This window comes from Daphnia pulicaria, chromosome 1 (genome assembly GCF_021234035.1).
Source record: "Daphnia pulicaria isolate SC F1-1A chromosome 1, SC_F0-13Bv2, whole genome shotgun sequence".
NCBI lineage: Eukaryota > Metazoa > Arthropoda > Branchiopoda > Diplostraca > Daphniidae > Daphnia > Daphnia pulicaria.
This window is the reverse complement of record NC_060913.1, coordinates 1,118,751-1,138,839: the sequence shown is the minus strand read 5'-3', so window position 1 is coordinate 1,138,839 and position 20,089 is coordinate 1,118,751. Positions and strand designations below refer to the sequence as shown.

Sequence of the window (20,089 nt, the reverse complement as noted above, 5' to 3'; positions counted from 1 at the left end):
AAAATCCTGTGATACTGTACCCAAACCGCCATCTTCACTTAAAAAATTTTAAATATGCAATCACCAAATTTTAGTATTAAACGCTCCCCTGCTCCTATACATGTCTCTTTCTCTCCCATATTCTATATGTACTGACAACTCGTTTAAATCTATCAAAGTATGCAATTGTATATAGTAGAGCGGAGGCAACACTCAAGTCTGAGTATGCCTTTTAAATAATAAAAAAAAACCTATTGCATTTGCATATAATGGTTATTCAATTTCTATAGCAACCTTAATAATATAAGCAGGGGCGCCGTTCGATCAGCAAAATGTGATCGTTGATCTCGATCCCGATCAGCCTCAGAAATTGATCGATCTATCACACAATCCATCACCAAATGAATTTTATCGATCGATCGTTCAATCGATCAGTTTTTCGATCAAAAAAATGTAAAAATACAAGCTTGCTTTTTCCTCTCATTAGCAATTAATCAATGTAATTGATCAATGTTAGTATAAGAATGTAAGCAACCAAATACTTTATTTTAAAATTCGTGAACTGTTCCTGACTAAAAAACTAAGAATTCTGACTTTTGAGAGGCTGTAGAACCATGACGGAAAAGGGTAGCCTACATTGAGGACATTTCAATCAAGTATTGTGTAATTAACAAATTTTCCTGGTTTTATTAACAGCACTCGTTAGCAAAATAGTGAAGGAATATGATGATCATATTCCTGAAGTCTCCCTAAGCCAATATCTCTTACATGAGATGAGCAAATGGAAAAATAGTGTTGCCATAGTATGCAGTAAAACAAGGTTTGATGTTCATAGACCAAGTAATTTAAATCTACGAAAAATTTAGGTTAGTGTCACCACCAAAACGTTTGATGGTCAACAACCCAACATCCTTCAGTGCGTACTGGTAAATCGCTTAACTCCATAATAGGAACGAATTACTACTTTCAACATATGGGATAAAGAACCATCGAAGAAGGCAACCTTGAACCACACTCTATAGAAATAAAGAATTTATCAATCATTCAGTTATGTATATTTCTAATGATTTTAGGAAATCCTAACGTGTGATGTCCGTCCCGTCATATCAATGAAATCATTTTTTTACTTCATCGGTTTGTATCGATGCCTGTTTAATATATTCGTCTAGAAAACCACTTTTTGTTGTTGGGTGATACTAGATTAGTTTTAGATGCAGAATTAACTCTGCAAAAAAAATGTTCTTAGTGAAAGAATTAAAGTGAAACTAAACAAAAGACCAAAGACACTAACTCTTCCCTTTGTCACCTTTAATTGACGGACAGCTCCCTAAAGTAACTTGCTACACTCAGTTTTATTATTTTCCTCCACCCAATGATGTCCCTTAGTTCAGCTTGGATATCTTGCGTTCATCCCGCTAAGAATTGCTAATACGAGAAGCATATAATGCATGATGGTTGAATCCTTGGAAAATTTTACCATTTCTTCATTTAATAACTTTATCGTAGGTATAACCCATCCAACATTTTCCCTTGTTTTGTAGCACGTCTAGTTCTACTGTAAAAGGCTCCATGATTCGTATACATCCCTGCAAAAAATCCTCTTCTGCTTTGGTAAGGATGAATTTTAAAGTGAAGAAAAGTTTACATATGTGACCTATGGAATTGTGATGAAATGACCATACCTACAACATACAGCCTCCGGATGTGATAGCAACAAAAGGTTTAAAGCAGGTAGGCAGTGAAGCCGTTAGAGAAAACCAGTCCAATAGACAGTGGCGAAAGTTAATTGCTCATGTCGCTAAACCATATCGTGGAAAAAGAGGCGGTAGAGGAGGTGAAGAGCACAGACCACATCACAGCGAAGTGCTTTTTTTTAACAACAAATGCAACGTTATTGTAAAATGTTGCTACGTAACGTATCTTTTGCCTTTTTTCCAGAGCACCCACCGTAAATAGGTAGGTCGTAGTCTTAAAAAGAGGCTAAAATCTGGGATTACTTTTTCAAATCCGAAAAGAAATTTTTTGAATGGAACACTTCTACGAGATAGGAACTTTAAGGTCGGCTTGGACTGCGTAACCGTAAGTTTTCCAATATGCTTCAACAACACCATAAGATTTATTTTTTTCCCTATTTTTTTAGGACTACTCCTATGAAGGTCTCGCTCTCTTGGAAATGTCAACTTTTTTACCCATCGTTGACGTTGTGGCAGCCGAAAGTGTGGACGCCTACTTGAAGTCATGCCCCTACTCGATTGGCGAACGCGTCTACGTTTTCAAATCACTCCCGATACAGCTACAGAACTATACGACTGTTTAAATGAAATTTCTGCGTTTTGGCATCATGCTGCTGCTGACGACCAACATCGCAATCTATCTTCGAAATTCAACTCTTTTTACGTATTTCCGCTAGGTAAAGAGATTCATATTCCGTGTGGTTTGACGGACTTTGTGAAACCACGTAAGTATAATTTCAAATTTATTTTTAACGGGGAAGGAAAAAAAGGAATGGGGTTATTCATTTATTTTCTATTTGGTTTTATTTGTGAAATGTAATTTTTTCCCCCACTTTACAGCGTTACGCGCCAACCGCAATTCAGATTATTTGATGGGTCTTCTAATTTCTAAGAATCTGCTGTTTGACAAATTTAGGAATTCGTCGATCGATGATTAAGCGGAACAATCAAAAGCGGTCGGTGTTAACCCTAAACGGGGAAACAAAATTGCTGAAGGAAGAAGTAACTGATGGTGGAACAGCCTCGAGTACCACTGTTTCCTCCAACGGCGGTCAGACTCTTCCTAAGAAAAGGAAACTAAAGTCTATTTCCCAAACAACAAAAAATAAATTGGAATGCCTCTCACGCAGTGGGCCAACAACGTGAGAGCTAAAACCGGCGACTACCGGAACTGCCCACGTTGACGACACCCAACATCTATCGCAAAAGACATTGGTAATACTGATGAAGGCAAGTCTGCTATAAGGAGTGTCACAAAGAAAGTAGAGATTGAGAATGTATGTATAAGAATGTATATAAATTCCTTGCCCATGAAATGGGAAAGGAATATTTGGTTGAGAATTATTGAAGTTGACATTGTGAAAAAAAGGGTTGCTTAATAATACAGCATCACCAGTTTGTTTATAACTATGTATTATAACTATATTTTGCAAATATGTCCTGGGGAAAATACCACTCTTCATTGCCAGCACCATGGAAAATATTTCGGCCACAATGCTTCTACAAAGGGAAGACTGGTACCAAACTTAACCAACACTTGGCTTTACTTCTCGGCACCGTCAACGTTAATAAGTCAAAAATTCTTGGCAAATATTCAAAAGACTAAAAATTAATTTTGTTTCACAGATAAAGAACCAGAAGACGGAAATATGGTGGCTCCTCGGTGTTGCAACTCGCATTCATCGTTGGATGAATGATTAGAAGTACGGAAATTAATGCAGTCTGAAGAGAACTGAAAGGCAAGCATTTTCTAACTAAAATTTCTTTATATCTCTTGTTTAAATCAGACGTAGTTAATACTACGCGACGGAGAAAAACAAAAATGAGTTCTCTGTGATAGTGACTGTGAATTTTCTCCGTTGCGATTTAGTGGCTCCTCCCATGTTGCCCCGTAAAATGTCGGATGAGTCGATGGGCCTGTCGTTATGTCCATCGTTTTTGCATATTTCACTACCACACTAAGTGAGGCACGGCCGTTTTGGTCGGATCTGGTAGGGTAGGCTCCTATTAAAAATCCAGTGGCGGGCAGTTTTGGCGTTTCATTTAAAAACAAACAGAAATGGGGGAATAATTCAAAATCACAACTTCGATGCTTGTGCTTTTTATACCACAAAAGAATACTTAATTATAAAAATGAAGCATCTCCAATTAGATTGAGAATGTAAACAGCAATTGTATTCCATCAATGCATGTTTTGGCTTCTCCTACAATGGGGTTGAGTACTGAAACTGTGGTTGCGACGCGTACCGCGCGTCATGCACTAGCTACCTCTAGCACCATTCGTATTCTCTCCATACACTAAATTTCTTTGTCAAACCGGATTATACTGTTTAAAATGGATCAATCTACTGAAGAACAATGGGAATGTTTTAAGTAAGTTTTTCAATGTTAGAAAAACTTACCCAAGCAATTTTGATATAAAAATCCTTTTTAGGTGTCTCAAAATGAACCCGAAATGGACTACAATCTGCATCACTTGTCTTGAGCCAAGTAAGGAATTTTACAATAATCAATGAGTCTACTCGTCTGACCAATCTTTTTTAGGGCCGAAAATTACTGACAAGCCAAGTAATGACAGTCCACAACAATACTTTAACTTCTTTGTGGAAGCTGTTTTCACTGACAACGGGCCAAGTTCAGAAGATGGTAAAACAAGTTTACGTGGTTTGAATTCTTAATAGTAGTCAGTATATATATGTTTTTTAACTAAAAAGGAGACGATGAAGGAGAGGAAGAGTCTGAACAAGAATCAGTTAGTGATGAGTCAAAAGGGGTACCTGAGGAAAAAGCTGAAGCTGAAGGAGACCATGAGAAAGGCGCTGAGGGAGAGGAGCAGGTGGCTAAAATGGAACCAGTAGTAGAACCAGCAGCAGGACCAAGTCTCTCCCGCAAACCTCGTCTGGCCAGGAAAGCAAAGCGCAACACTAAAAAGTTTAATTTGGAAGATGACTTTAAAAAGTACTGCAGTGCCTCGGGTAAGTTTCCCAAAATAAAGTTCTTTTTCCCTTTAAAAAAAAACTTACATAAGTTTTAAGTTTTTTTTCTCAATTTCAGACACAGAAGAAGAAGAAGTAAAAGAAGAAGAAAAGAAGTAACTTAATTGCTGAGTGGAGAAAGGAAAATAAGTTACACCTTTCCTTATGAGCATATTTGCATATGTCAACTGTCTTAAATTTGTTGCTATGCTAGTATGCGCTTAATAAAATTTTGAAATGAATGACAAAATTTTTTAATGTAGAATTTACTCGCTGAGTGCCAATATGCCAAACTACTAAATTTAAGCTAGCTACAGCTATAAAGGTCTCTAACATAGTTATTGTTCCGTTCTCTGCCTACTAAACTTAAGCTAAGTAAACCGAGCTATAATACCTAGCTTAAGGCTTATTACCTAGCTTAATACCGAGCTATATTACCAGTCTTTGGCATATTGGCACTCAACTAAAATAGCGTGGCAGTAAAAGAAGAAGTAAGTAAAAAAAAGTAACTCGCTGTGGGGGAAAAGAAAATTAGTTACCCCTTATGGCGTTATGAGCATATTTGCAGTCAACGAGTACAAACTAGGCCCAATCCAACATTCTTGGCTTTCCACATCCAGCAACTTTTTTTGTAGATTCCGAAGAATCTGACATCGATTAAAAATACAACAGCGAGGAAGGCGCATGAAATGGCAAATCGTCCCAATTTTCCTAAAAATTCTTTCCCTCCCCCTGTTTGTTTTTGCCTTGAATGTTTCCCTTTTTGTCTCTTTTTCCTAATTTTTGTCATAATTTCTTTTAAAATTGTTTCACAACAGAAAGAGATGACTGATTTGGCAATCAGTTGGCACATGTGCTATGTGTTAACCGACAGATAAATTCCGACAGCGAGCCTGACAGCGTCGACGACATTGATTATCAACAATTAGTTAAGCTATAAACTGCGCCCCCCCCCTTTCTAGTTGTTTCAAAACCAATTTCTTTGCATCCCTCCAATATTTGTTCGTGCAAGAAAACTCCACATTGTTTTTCTTTTTCCCAAATTCCATTTTTTTTTATTGTTTTGCAACGGAGAAAGATAGTATTGAAGTATTGAACTTATACTCCCCACGAAAACTTTGACAAAATTGAGAGTACGTCCGCAATGATGCTTTGCGACCACGCGACTGAAGTATGGAGTCAAAGACTGAAGGCCTGAATCGATATAGTGGTGGTGGCGCGGTGTGCTTTATAAACATACAACTAGCGCTTATGCTGGCCCGAAAGGTGGTGCCTTTTCAGACCACTGGCCTGAAGTGTATTCATCGTTCCCTAAATCACCTAGCGGTAGAAATATAAACTTTTTTGTTTCTTATATATATTAGGGTCGGGATTGAAGGCGGGACCTATTTTTCTGTAAGTTATTCATGTTTTTATAGACCCCCCAATCGTCAATTTCAGTTTTAGTAATCAACACACCCGCTGGGGGGCTGACAAAATGAAATTGCAGCTGCTATGACAAGAAGCCCCCCCCCCCCCCCAGCGGGCGTAAATTAATGATCCCATCGTCGAAAGGAAGAGTCATACATTAAATTGATTTTTCTACAAACTCGATGGGAATAAGTTGTCGTTGAGGCTTTAATTCACCACAAATAGACAAATAAAAATCTGTGTGTGTTGAAAACAACTTTTAACTTTATCTAAAACTTCGTTTTTATTTAAATCATATAAAAAGTTAAAAGCATAGGCAACCGCTAAATCCCTGCCAACTTTGAATGATTTTATTTTTGAATATTTTGCTGGGCAATATTATGACTTCTTCAATGACTCCGTGATCCTTATAACCAGCGGGTTGCAATGGAGTGTTTCATTATTATACTTTTCGGCTTGCCTGCTAAAAAATTACGCTTAAGGTTTTGTTGTTCCTTGAATGTCATTCTTCTTCTGACCAAGATAGTTTTAAAATGGAAACGCATTTATGTCGTTTATTTCCTAAGACATTGGACAGAAAAAGAAATTTTATTAGAGATGGGGAAGGAGACAGCAAAAGACCCATAGCTACAATAATATTCAAGAAATTTTGATACTTTCTTCAGGTAACACTTCTTTCAAAATGACCAAACCCGTATAAACAAGAAAATTTCCTAAATTCAGTTGCCTTCCAGCGCCCTAAGTTATGTGATGAGCGGCCTTTGCGATTAAATTTACCGGGAAAATACTTAATAAGAGATCCAATCAAAAAATTTACTCTGAGAATTTTCTCGTCTGTTAGCTTGTGGTTCTTATCACTTTTGCGATATCCATCTTTTAAAATAATGGTTGAAAGGCGTTAAAATTCTCCTTAACAGACTATAAGTGCATATAATCAAGAGGAAAACACTTCAAAATGTCTAATCTATGTCTAATCTAGATGCAAAAGAGGTGTAAAATCCATGTGATGTCGTTTATCTCGTTATTCACCCTTGCGTCAGTCCTGAGCCGTGCATTTAATGATTTTCATACATAACGTCGCATTTTTGTTGCACCAACTACAACATCTTTCACAGCCACGAAACTTGCGTTTCCAACTGTTTCTTAACAAATGTTCGAGCAGGTGCACCACAAATGAATATTAATGATTTCAGCAATACAGTTTCCCCATTAATATCAATCCCGTTAATTTCAATGTGTTTAAGTTCCTTAATTAATGGCTCGAGAAAAAAATTTAAATCAGATGGTTTTCCGTTATTCCCACAAAATATAGAAACTGGAAATGGTCTGCTATCATTTGCATTCTTAACCCTGCAAAGAATTGGTCAGAAAACCGACGGAGGACTTTTACACAGAGAGAGTCCCTCAATACTTATTTGTAATTCAGCACCAGCTGAACCAAGAAGTCCAATTTTCAGTTAACGATCATCATCTAATGCCACGGTCTTCGTTCACCGCTGGACCAATGTTTCCTTGAATAGCCCAGCCAAACGCGATAAGAATCGTTTTCGGCGCGTTCATGAAATTTTTTCGGATTAATTGGATTTTTCATGAAATTCCAAACACGCAGTACTTGAACTAACCGATAAAACGAAAAAGTAGAAACCCCTGTTAAAACTTTTTGTTTTGAATTTTTTTATTTCAAATTTTATAGAAATCGATAGATCACATCGAGAACTATCAATTTCTTTGGTTTTTATTTGTCATCTAGCAATAAACCGTAATTCAGTTTTTAATTTGGGGGGAGGGGGGATTCAGCTGTATATCTGGATAGATGCAGTAAGCAGAATTCTTCATTGTCCTCTTTTTTCTGTAAGAGACAAGTTCTTCTGCAGGGCTTCTGTAAGGTTCTTCAGCATCCTGGCAGGAAGCAGGAAAAGTTGAATTATTATATGTTGTCAATAATAATGATCGCTGTCTTCCTCAGTCACTGTCTCAGATTCTGAGGTTTCATCATTGTAATATTGCTTCCCAAATTTTAATCAGATTTGTCGTACACAACCGTGTCGAAGAAAATTTTTTATGACAGGTCGTAATTTAAAGAAATAATTTAAAGTTAAATTAATTATTGAATTTATAATTCAAGAATTCGAATTTCTTAGGAAAAATTTAATGCTTTCCCATGTAAAAGTTTTCGGTGTCCACCATTTATACTAAAAAATTTAATATCTAGAACATTGTGCTATGATAACATAACATTACGTCCACTTTTTTATTTGAAACTCTTAGAGTACAGGGAGGAAAAAAAAGTAAGAAACAAATTTATGATTCTTCTTCGACATCTTGGTCGCTATCGTCCTCGAGGCCCCCACTGTCTCATCTTCTACTTGCAACGTTTTATTTAATATAGCCAGAACAAATTCTTCATCATCACGATTGTAATTGTAATTGTACATTTGCGCAAAACAAATTTAATTGTTGTTAAAAAAAAATTGATGATTTTGGACCGCGAAAATTACCAGTGTACAATTCATACTGTTCTTGTGTTGAATTATGAAGGTGCACGCCACACTTTCATTCAGAGAGGACCATCTTTTGATGGCGTCAGCTTATATTTTGGGAACATCATCGTGCCACTCGTAATCGTCTTCATATCTGCATCCCTCATGTGACATGTACCAATTTAAATTTTTGTTTGAGAAAGGATAATTTAATTTTTTCACTTACCAAAAAATGGGTTTTTTTAAGCATTAGATAAAAGTTTTTGTGCTTTCACAGGGTCAACGGGTTTGGCCAAGTATAGATTAAATTGTGTCCGCACTGTGGTTTGGCACTGCAAGTGTAGACGGATCACATGCACGCATTAATTCTAAGTACCATTAAGTATATTCCGATAATTCATTGTTGTTGAATTATCTTCTTTGGATTTTACGCTAACGTTGAGTTCTCATCTTGGGTTTTTCCATATTTATTGTACGAAGCATCACATGCATCATGATGCGATTCAGTTTCTTTTTTATCGTCATTGACTACGGTCATTATTACTATTCTCTCTTGATAATACAAAGATAGCGAATTGTAATTTAAAGATTCTTATTTGTTCATTCACTTGTTGCATAGTTGCGGCAACAAACTCTTACTTAAACTAGTATCGTATAAGAATTTACGACAGAATCGATGGAAATGTGTTCTTCTTTCATTAGTGTTCGATATTTGTCTTTTTACTCGTTACTTTTCTGCTGCATAATCGTTTGCAGAACTGAAACTCATAAAATTACCCATAATTTGCATTGCATTCGGATTTTTAGGAAGGTTGAAGCCATTAAAAGGCCCAGGGTTCCTATAATGAAACAACAATTGTTAGATGTGACACATAATTTTTCCAAGAAGTTGCACTCACTGTTCAAATTGTTCAAGCGAAATTTTCAGATTTGTAAGGATGTTAGCAATAGAATTTAGTTCATTTGCTCCAGATATTCTGGCACACAGGAAAGTTAAGATTAATGCTTTCCTGTGTGTCTCTTCCTTTAATGAAGGCCAATTGCAGATATTGGAATCACTGTTTTCATGGTAATCACCTTAGAGTAATGACAAGTACTGCCCGAGATATCGCTATTAACAACCCGACGTTCGAGGACGGTGGGATTTCAAAAAGTAAAATCCTTAATTCACTCCCTTGAGGTCGTTAATGACTGTGCTGAAAGAGGCGTGAAGCTTAAAACAGGCTTCAAGGATGTAACGAAAGATGTACAGCAACAAAAATATCTTTTCCAAATGATTGAAGCTCACCGCAGTCACTTTAAGTCATATAATAAGCCTCATTTACAATCATTTAATTTTTAAAACGTATTTATTTTCCCGGTTTATGTGAATCTCATCAAAACTAAAAAAAAATTGTACACTATTTGATAAGATGTTGTGAATTGTGAAGATGTGAGAAAATGAATCCAAGAGGCCGTAAAAAATATTAAATTACAATTACAATATTAATTACAGCGATTATTTATTCCCGCCTTCCCTAGCTATCAATATAAAAATTTCGAAATTGGGGAATATTTTTTCTAACCCTTTCACACCCCAGCCCAAAATGCAGAGTTGAAAATCGAAAAAAAAACTTAAAATGGGACACTCTAGGCTGTTCCTACAAGATCCAGAATACAAGCTTTACTTTAACTATGAGATTTTGTGTCTCTTTTATAAGTTAGTTTTGTGCCTCACAGCTTGTGATAGTGACAATCACCACAAATTGGTGAACGTTCTGGGATTATTGTGTAGTAAACTTTTGTTTGCAATCTTTGCAAGTAAAGGTTGGATGGTCGTCATATCTGTATGGCATGCCGTGGGGACAATCTGTTTACTTATTTATACGCTTCAATTGTACGCTTAAATATTAAAGAATACTTATTTAAATATCAAAGTATATGCTTAATTACATTCAATTCGCTTATCTTTCTATTAACTTTTAATGTGTTTAAGTCTTAAGTTTAAAAATATTATTTTCAATGTTGAACGCTAAAGTAGAAGTCTATCGCTGAAATTTGAAGTCTCAAGTATATGAATTCGGTGTCTACTAGCGCCACCTATCAGTGATTATACATACTCAAACGGGCAATAGCTGTATTGAGGTATTGTTCACTATTCTGCGGAAAGTCACGGGAGCGAGTCGATAACGTTGATTTTGTTTAAACGTTTAGTTACTGCACGGAGGAAGAGCTACTGTTCATTGATAGAGGAGTAATCATCTGTTACGGAAGAGAAATCAACCAAACCATGGAGAGATATTTAAGACATCTGGGATCTGGACACCAGATCTCCACACCAGCTCATAACTCACAAAAAAAAGGAGATATTTAAGACGAGGTAGTGGTGAAATTGTGAAAGTACTAGAAACCTTCTTTTGATCGTGTGTGGCTGTGGCTTGTTCGTCTAATGTCTAATGTAAACAGATTTCCGTTCTAATAGTAATCTTTTATGCCATGACGTTGTGTTGTTAAGTCAAATGTCAAAACAAATAGTTTGCACGGTCTTTCAAGAAGCACAGCATACAAAGCTTTCATACGTGTGTCAGGTCTCCAAAATGTTTTCACGTCACCTTTTAATGCGTGGCTGCATTCACAAATTCGACGATACGTGACACCAAGTCACAGAAACTGATGGTGATATCGCACCTTTTTTCTCGCCTTCCATTCTCCACAATGGTTTGACTTTGCCGTTGGATAATACAGCAGGTAACAGCTGACGCAATGTTGTATAAGAAGCGGTGGCGGCAGCACGCTTTCCTTGTTCAGTAACAGTTAACACACGAAGGAGAAATGGGTGGTGCATGAAAAAAACAAGACTGTAATTTAATATCGGGCAGGATGTTGTTGTTCTTTATCAGCTTGACCGAGGAGTTTTCCGATTAATGTGCGGGGGCATCATTCTTGTATTATTTGGGTATTATTCTCAAATGTATTCAACGATCAACATCTTGAATACAACAAAAGGAGTGTGAGTGTGCTACTGTGAAAGCTGGACGGATGGATATTCAATCAACTTTCTTCCATGCCAATAAGATGAATCGGATAGTGTGCGCTGAAATCATTAAGTCTCTGAGGACTGACAATCGCCGTCGATATGATTCTGATTTCATTTCCTATTATTGAAATTGGACTGGCAATTGAATCCGCTCCGGAAGATGACGGTTGTTGGGCAACTGTTCCTCTTATTGTAATAAAAATGAGTTGTTTGATAACTTATGCTAATCCCAGCAGATAACACATTATACGACATGTTTTTTTTTCGGTAATATCTCTCCCTGATCGATTATTCTCAAATAAATTTAGTTTCGTCAACTTATCCGGCCGTGGGAACACTGGGACAGCATGCAGTCGCATCTGCATCATCCAACTTCTTCGCCGCCGTCGTATTCGCGGGTGCAGAGTCACTAGCGCAGCGATGACGTGGGCAGCAACGTCTATTACGGCGCAGGCGGATCCGGATATCTCGCAGCTGCGGAGGTGTTTCCGGCGGCTACTCTTACGGCGGCGGAGTCGGCACCTGCTGTTCCGATTCTTAAGTGACGGCCCTAGAGGACGAAACCTCGACTTCTTCGTTCGTGCCCGACTCTCTGGTGGCCGGCGCCGACGACATGAATTTTATCAACAATAAAGAGATGAGTGCCGGCAGCAGAGGAGTGGGCGGGCAAAGAAGTTCGGCCGGAAGTTTCGCCGTTGGAGGCAGAAGAGTTCATTTCAGCAACAGTGACGGCGGAGGAGACGGCGTCAGCCTGTATGGGACGCCAAAGGAGGAGTCCCGGAATCATGTGGGGAATATACTTCAGCGCCGGAACTCACATTCGCTGTCGTCGTCCCCCCTATGTATGATATCTAAGTTACTTGGTTCTCTCTGATTGTTCAACTAGGTCGTTATAAGGACATATAGCTGGGGCGGGGGTTGGCTATCCAAGTTATCGATGTGCGTCGATGTGAGAATGTCTACGCAGGATTCTGAATTTCTGACTGGTTATTTTCTATAGGATGGAAATGCTGGGAGCAAAAAGAGAAAAGACCAGTAATCAATAAAGAGAGTCGATGGATAAGAAAAAATAAATAAACTTTTTATTTTTTTCTTTGTTCTAAAGTTATGTCTTTACGGAATAATTTTAGAACTTTTGTGTCACAATGTCTGACGTAGTCGAATACATTCGAAGCTCTAGGGAGACGGATGATTTATAGACATCAACTTTGAGTTGATGCCGACTTGTCGAGCTCAGGATCGTGTAATGTGACTGAATAATTTAACATTGCGTCGGAAGCCAATGGATGGATGAAAAAAACTAACAGCCAATCTGTCTATCCCCGCATTATTGCAGCCTGTTGGATGATGTAAATCATGATGTCTAAGGTGTACTAGATAGAGACGATACTTAACGGTAGATCGGTAGGCGTATATTCAACTAAGACCAAGAGACAACTCCCAGAGATCCTCACACAGCATATCCACCCACAATAGTGGCAGACAGACAGAGAAGGAGTCCTTTATGTTAGGAGTCAGGGAAGGAGGGAAAGAGGACAACGCTGTCATATTGGTGTATATACTACTCAGTTTGTAATATCCAACACCTCCCCTCAAACTGAGTTTTCAATATATCCTTTTAAGCGAATTTTTCACGTCAGTTAGAATATGGATATGGATGGCGTTTGAAAGTCCTCCACTTTGCTTTGATGTGAGTTTCGTCTTCACATTCCCCCAGCACTTTCTCCCTCTTCATTTTCGATCGATACAACCCAGCATCCTCCCTTCGTTTCGGTGTACCATAGTTTTCGATCAAGAGACGACAGTCCCCAGTTTGTCTAAATAGTCAAAAAGGTATGATACGATCATAACGTCCAACACCTCCCCTCAAACTGAATCTCCAAAAAGAAGAGCAAATTTTTCTAGCCAACACGGAAGGAGAAAAAGGCAGCATTCCAGATGGAGTCAAAGAGATCAGTTTGCATAATAACCACCTTACCCAATATCAGGTATAAAGTCAAGACATACAAAGGAAACGATACTATGGTCAACATAGGACATTCGACTTCACTTCTTCTATAGGGGGAGCTATTGATTAAGGACGTCATAGTGAGTTGGAGACCTATAATTCTGGTGACTCGCGGTTTGTTGGCATCTCGTATTGTATTCTAATTCTTTTACTTTGACTGGAGAGCATAATCGAACGTTTGCTGACTGAAGGAATCTATTCAGCTGCATATCCACTGCATGATGTAATGCAATTTTTTCCTTTTTTTGAATTATTTATTCTTAATTTTTATGTTTCTATGTTGTTACAGGGTAGTGATCATGTGGAGGGTAATTTGCGCAGTCTGCTGAGAACCGAGTGGACGGCCTTAAACAAATTACATCGCTATCAGCCATTGGACTATGTTAAGGATTACTTTGGCGTCAAGATTGCATTGTATTTTGCATGGCTTGGTTTCTACACGCACACTCTACTCTTTGCTTCCGTCGTTGGATTACTTTGCTTCCTATTTAGCTTCCTGTCTTTGCAAAACAACATCCCCAGTAACGAAATTTGCTCTGGCCGATTCAATGTCGTCATGTGCCCCATCTGTGACTATTCGGGCGATAACTTTTGTGATTTTTGGTACCTTTTTGAAACGTGCTTACACTCAAGAGCCGCTTACCTTTTCGACAACGGAACTACAGTCTTTTTCGCCGTCTTCATGTCCTTTTGGGCCGTTTTGTTTCTGGAAATGTGGAAACGTTATTCTGCCGAGATCACTCATCGTTGGGATTTGACCGGTTTTGATCACCAAGAAGAACATTCGCGGCCACAATATCTTGCACGTTTGGCTCACGTCACAGCCAAAAGAGTGAATGTGGTAACGCAAACACTGGAACCACGAGTACCGTTCTGGCGAATCAAAGTTCCAGCCGCGCTCTTGTCCATGTAACAACTAACATTTACAAATTTAGAAACAATTAATTTATGTTTTTTTTATTTTAACTTTTCGGACCAAGATCTTTGATCCTTCTTCTTGTCTCAATGGCAATGGCAACTGTTATTGGAGTCATTCTCTACCGCATGTCACTGTTGGCGTCGCTTTCTATTCACAACGATCAGAACATTACAGCCAATGCTATGCTGATAACAACTGCCACAGCCGCCTTCATTAATCTCTGTTGCATCCTGCTTTTCAACAGATTCTATGAAAGTACGAAATTTATCACATAAAATCCTTTAGAATTCAAACCGAATTAAATTTTTTTTTTTTTTTTTTTTTGCAGAAATCGCTCTGTGGCTTACGGAACAAGAGCTTCCTAGAACTCAAAGTGAATTTGAAGACAGCCTGACGTTGAAGATGTATCTATTACAGTTTGTTAACCACTACGCTTCTATCTTCTACATCGCCTTTTTCAAAGGCAAATTCATCGGTTATCCAGGAAAGTACAACCGTTTCTTCGGATTTCGTCAAGAGGAGGTTGGTTTCAATTCCTGAGTGGAATTATTAAAATTTGATCGACGATTAAATAAATTCTATCGTTAAAACACAGTGCGGCACTGGCGGCTGTCTTTTGGAATTGTGCATCCAACTTGCCATCATTATGGTTGGAAAACAGGCCATGAACACCTGCATGGAAATGGTTCTACCGTAAGTTTTAAGGAAGTATAATCAGTGAATTCAACTTACGTGAGATAATTTTTCTAGGATGGTTTTTAAATGGATTAACAAGATACGAGTTCAAACTGGAATGGGCAAACAGCCAAAAGAAAGTCAAGCTTACAGAGCTCAGTGGGCCAAAGATTATCAATTAGTGGCTTGGGGTAGTGAAGCTCTTTTCGCCGAGTATCTTGAAATGGGTAAATAAATGTCTAATTTTAATTCATTAATTTAATTTTAAATTTACTTTAATTTTTCTCTCTAGTTTTGCAATATGGGTTTGTAACCATCTTTGTTGCTGCTTTCCCTCTTGCGCCGCTCTTCGCGCTACTCAACAACGTTCTTGAGATGCGATTGGATGCTCGTAAGATATTGACTTTGCATAGAAGACCAGTGGCTCAACGCGTGAAAGATATTGGGGTCTGGTACACCATTCTCGACTGTCTTGGCAAACTGTATGTGGCCACAAACGTAAGTTAAATATTTTCTATGCGTAATGTGGTAATAATAGAATGTGGTCGATCTTTTTCTAAAGGGGCTGATCATTGCGTTCACATCCGATTTTATCCCTCGGCTGATTTACACACTGAAATATAGCCCAGATCATTCGCTTGAAGGACACGTCAACTACACTTTGTCTTATTTCAAAACTTCCCACTTTAATCATACGCAACAATTATTTAACGGGACTGAGGTTGTGGAGGTTTGCAGGTCTGGTTGATTTTGTAATTTTTTCATGACTTCATTTTTTTATTGCTATAATTTTAAATTTTGAATGAATAAGATACCGTGATTTAAGGGAACCCCCTTGGATCCGAAACAATGAATCTAACCCCAACCAGTATGAGCTCACTGCCGACTTTTGGTACATCCTAGCGGCACGTTTAACTTGTTGGATGATGTAAATCATGATGTCTAAGGTGTACTAGATAGAGACGATACTTAACGGTAGATCGGTAGGCGTATATTCAACTAAGACCAAGAAAAACTCCCAGAGATCCTCACACAGCATATCCACCCACAATAGTGGCAGACAGACAGAGAAGGAGTCCTTTATGTTAGGAGTCAGGGAAGGAGGGAAAGAGGACAACGCTGTCATATTGGTGTATATACTACTCAGTTTGTAATATCCAACACAGCCGTGTATAAGAATATTTAAATTTAGATGATGGTCGGGAAAATTGAAAAAAGAAAAGCGCAAGTGTCACAAACCTCAGCTTGGTCACTTTTGCCCGTGTCTTTAAAATAAAAATTATATTTCGGCGTTAACGCCAGAAAGTCTGGCGGATGCACAAGACATTTCGATCTTCTCTATATAGTACCGTTGATCGGGCTCTAGCGTGAAACAGAGAACCTTCTGTCCGACTTGAATAGCAGATGACTTGAAATGCGATCTTTGGCCATTCCCGCCATATGTATAGGAAGGTGGCGCTGGAAACTGGGGGGGGGGGGGGATGGGGTCCACTGGAAACTGTTTAGAAAGTTGATACAAACGGCTTGATCTCGTAATTTCTTTGATGGTGTGTGTGTGTGTGTGATGGGCTTGTATAACCGCCGATGAAACAATAAAAGAGAGCGGCGTGTGCGTTAGATATTTACTCGTCGAGGAGAATTTGGAAGAGACGGGTATACACATCCAGAAAAAAGAGAGAAAAAGATGAGGACGAGCTAGATGGCCGTTGTCATTAATATGCCAGAAGCGGCGTCGGCGTCTTAGAGTTGGTTTTAATGACGGCACTGGCCAGCAGAGCCATCAAAGCGTCGATATACAGTCAATAAAGGCGATGTGCAACCCCCCCCCCCCCTGTCCGACGGAAATGACTGGCTTATGGCGCATCGCAAAAACAAAAACACAAATGCTGAACACCGTGAAACACATCAGCAGCAGCAAAAAGCCCCGATGTCAGAAATTATAGCTATTTCGACCACAACAGCTTAGCCCGGGTGGTTCGAATCGAAATGAGATCAAAAATTTTTTTTTTAACTTCTCTCAAGCTGCCTATAACCGCGGGTGATGCTATATACAATCGTTGCTGTAAACCATGCGTAAACGACGGTAAACAAAATCAGTACTTGTTCAATTTGTGCTCCCGCGACATTTCGCAGAATAGTGAACAATACTTAAATACAGCTATTGCCCGTTTGAGTATGTATATTCACTGATAGGTGGCGCTAGTAGACACCAAATTCATATACTTGAGACTTCAAATTTCAGCGATAGACTTCTACTTTAGCGTTCAACATTGAAAATAATATTTTTAAACTTAAGACTTAAACACATTAAAAGTTAATAGAAAGATAAGCGAATTGAATGTAATTAAGCATATACTTTGATATTTAAATAAGTATTCTTTAATATTTAAGCGTACAATTGAAGCGTATAAATAAGTAAACAGATTGTCCCCACGGCATGCCATAATATCTGTGACATTTCATTTGAAATTTGGTTGGGTAAATCAGCCCACAGACTTGCATCTTGCATTTGTTATTGGGGATAAATGTATGCATTGTCTTTATATGTTACTCAAGATCAGTAGATCTTGCAGGAACGTTTCTTGACGTTCACACGTATCACAGCCAGGACATTTTTTTAAAATCTTCATTGGGCCGTGCTTTGGTAGTATTCAAGTTGTGATATGAGTCATATCACAACTGGCTGATGTATTTTGATGTCGATGTATTTTTCCACTTTTTTCTTTCTGTCTCCAGAGCTTTTTTTAGGCCTTCAACTTCACTATGTAGTTTGGAAATGGAGACCACCCTCATCTTTAAACAAAAAATTATTTTTCGGCTGTACAGTTTTCTGGAATTTTTTGCTGCTCCTTTAGCTCACGATTTGAAATGTTACCCAGTTGAAAAATTACCCAGTTTTCTTCTAAATTCTGTCACCTCTTGATAACAACAGAATCTGTGTATTGGCTCCACAGTGGCCAACTTTGGTTGAATCCAGGAAAGATTTTCTTGTTGAGGAAATTAGTGATTCTTCATGAGTGGAACAGTTCATGCTGATTTCGGCAATTTAAGCAATAATCCCACGGTTGAAAGCGGGTGGCGTGTCGTTTAGGATTGATGCTTCCTCGCTGATCAAGTATGGTGAGCCCGATAAAAAAGTTTCATCGTCATTTGTCGACTATTCCTTTTTTTTTAATAAAATCTTTTGGAATTCTACATTCCTCAAATGGAAAATCTCTTCACGCCGTTCGTCTGTAGTGCCGGCGACGGCGACAAAGTGAGATCCGCGTTCACCGGGTGTACAAAAGACAGCGCACCAATTATTCAAACGCCATTAATGAGGCAAGAACACGCCAGAAGCTAAAGGCTGCCACGCCAGGGAAGACAGTCGTCAACTTCCGCATCCGGTAGGCACGGAAAGAGAAGAAGCAGCTCACAGCTCAAGTGGAATTAAATGCTGGAGATCTGGATCTGAATCTGCCACTTACACGACAGCATTGACAAAAAGAGACGCTAAGCAGGGTTCTTATAGCTACCTTACAATTCCATTCGGAAGATAGGAAATTTCTTTTGTTCATGTGAGATGAGTCGTTTTCAAACCTCATTTTTTCCCCCCTGTCGTACACTCCCTGGACCTTCGCAAAGGTCCTTGAACCCATGGTGACATCCTTGAGAGGGAGGATGATTCAGATAATTCTACTTGGATGATTTTCTCGTCCTTGGTCGATCCAAGAAGGGGACGTTCTGCATTCCTAAGCTTCCCCATTTCGACAATTATGAATCAGTTTTTAAATATAGAAATACAAATTTCAAAACAGTTAAATGTAACTATGACGTAATGACGCTTTTGAAATCAATATATTCCAAATTTTTCAGAGCACTGGCAGGTACATTTTAAAACTAGGGCAGCCACATTTACATTCAATGGTCAGCCAACAATACGATTTCGTTCTTTTGTACTATTTTGATATAGAAAATAGCCAGTATGAAAGATGAAAACTTATATTAGATGCCAGTTTTATAGCAATCCCTTGTTGACCATGTGCATCTTATGTACCAGCTACCGTAATATATAAATTTGTTTTAGATACTTTTTCAAGATAATACTTAATATTTTGATAAGGAGTCAATTTACCACCCTCCAGCCCTTTCTTTGAGGTACTTCCTACTCCAGTAGTCTCAGATTATACAAAAAGCAGTTCCGATGAACAAGCAGACGATCGTAAGACTATATTTTAGTTCCTGTTGTTAATTCTTACTTGACTTTCCAAAAATGATGTGTAGCTAGAAGCTGAAGTTGCTGAATATGGAAATCAAGATGAGGTTAGAACAACGAAGGGGGATCCCTATACAAAAAAAGAAGGAAAAATTGGTCAAGAGGACACAAGAGCTGAAAGGAAGAATGAGGATGGATAAAGAAAAGGTGACCACGGGTTCACAGGGGTCAAAACAAAGAGTAAAGATAAATAGCAGGAGTAGGGGACAGTCCAATCCTGGAATTTTTAAAATGGGCTCTAAGAAACTCACAGAGAGACTTCCTTTCCCGAAGGATTATTTACATACATAATTTTTTTTTTAAATTGAACATAACTTCCAGAAATCCAGTGTGGGTAGAAGCGGAAGTCGCTCATGTAGAAAATAAAGATAAAGAAGGTAAGGATGAAAGAAGCATCCAAGACGCAAGGAAAGAAGACACAAATGATCCAGAAGACGCATGAGCTTACGGTAAGAATGACGATAGAGGAATAAAAGCCCAGCTGGCACATCGTTGGCTTGTTTTGGTTGTGGAATGCCAAAAGCCCAAAACAGACATGTTGCGTTGTTGTTGTTCCGCTGCGGAAACAGATGCAATGTTCCTAAATATGTTCGATAAATTGTTCGTGTTTGTTGTGTTCTCAATAATTTGTGTCCTAGT

General features: G+C 38.4%; 1 protein-coding gene and 1 long non-coding RNA gene across 2 annotated transcripts; one reads left to right on the top strand and one right to left on the bottom strand.

Moving 5' to 3' along the window:
* Positions 1-4,392: 4,392 nt before the first annotated feature.
* LOC124321111 lies at positions 4,393-5,844 on the bottom strand. Its single transcript, XR_006914143.1, has 2 exons — positions 5,227-5,844; positions 4,393-4,717 (listed from the first exon to the last, which is right to left on the bottom strand). It is a non-coding gene; the product is annotated as an uncharacterized LOC124321111 (long non-coding RNA).
* A 6,362-nt stretch (positions 5,845-12,206) lies between these two features.
* Positions 12,207-16,127, top strand: LOC124320192 (anoctamin-1-like). The gene is made up of 10 exons (XM_046782878.1): positions 12,207-12,380; positions 13,765-13,824; positions 13,891-14,510; positions 14,582-14,775; positions 14,849-15,042; positions 15,116-15,213; positions 15,271-15,422; positions 15,488-15,693; positions 15,758-15,933; positions 16,007-16,127. The coding sequence occupies exons 1-10, from the start codon at positions 12,207-12,209 to the stop codon at positions 16,125-16,127; spliced, it is 1,995 nt and encodes a 664-aa protein (XP_046638834.1).
* The last annotated feature ends 3,962 nt before the right edge of the window (positions 16,128-20,089 follow it).

Coding starts and splice junctions, on each gene's coding strand:
- LOC124320192 (XM_046782878.1), top strand. CDS start 12,207: ATGAATTTTATCAACAATAAAGAGATGAGTGCCGGCAGCAGAGGAGTG. Junction 14,776..14,848: donor TTTCAACAGATTCTATGAAA/GTACGAAATTTA, acceptor TTTTTTTTGCAG/AAATCGCTCTGTGGCTTACG. Junction 15,694..15,757: donor AACTGTATGTGGCCACAAAC/GTAAGTTAAATA, acceptor CTTTTTCTAAAG/GGGCTGATCATTGCGTTCAC.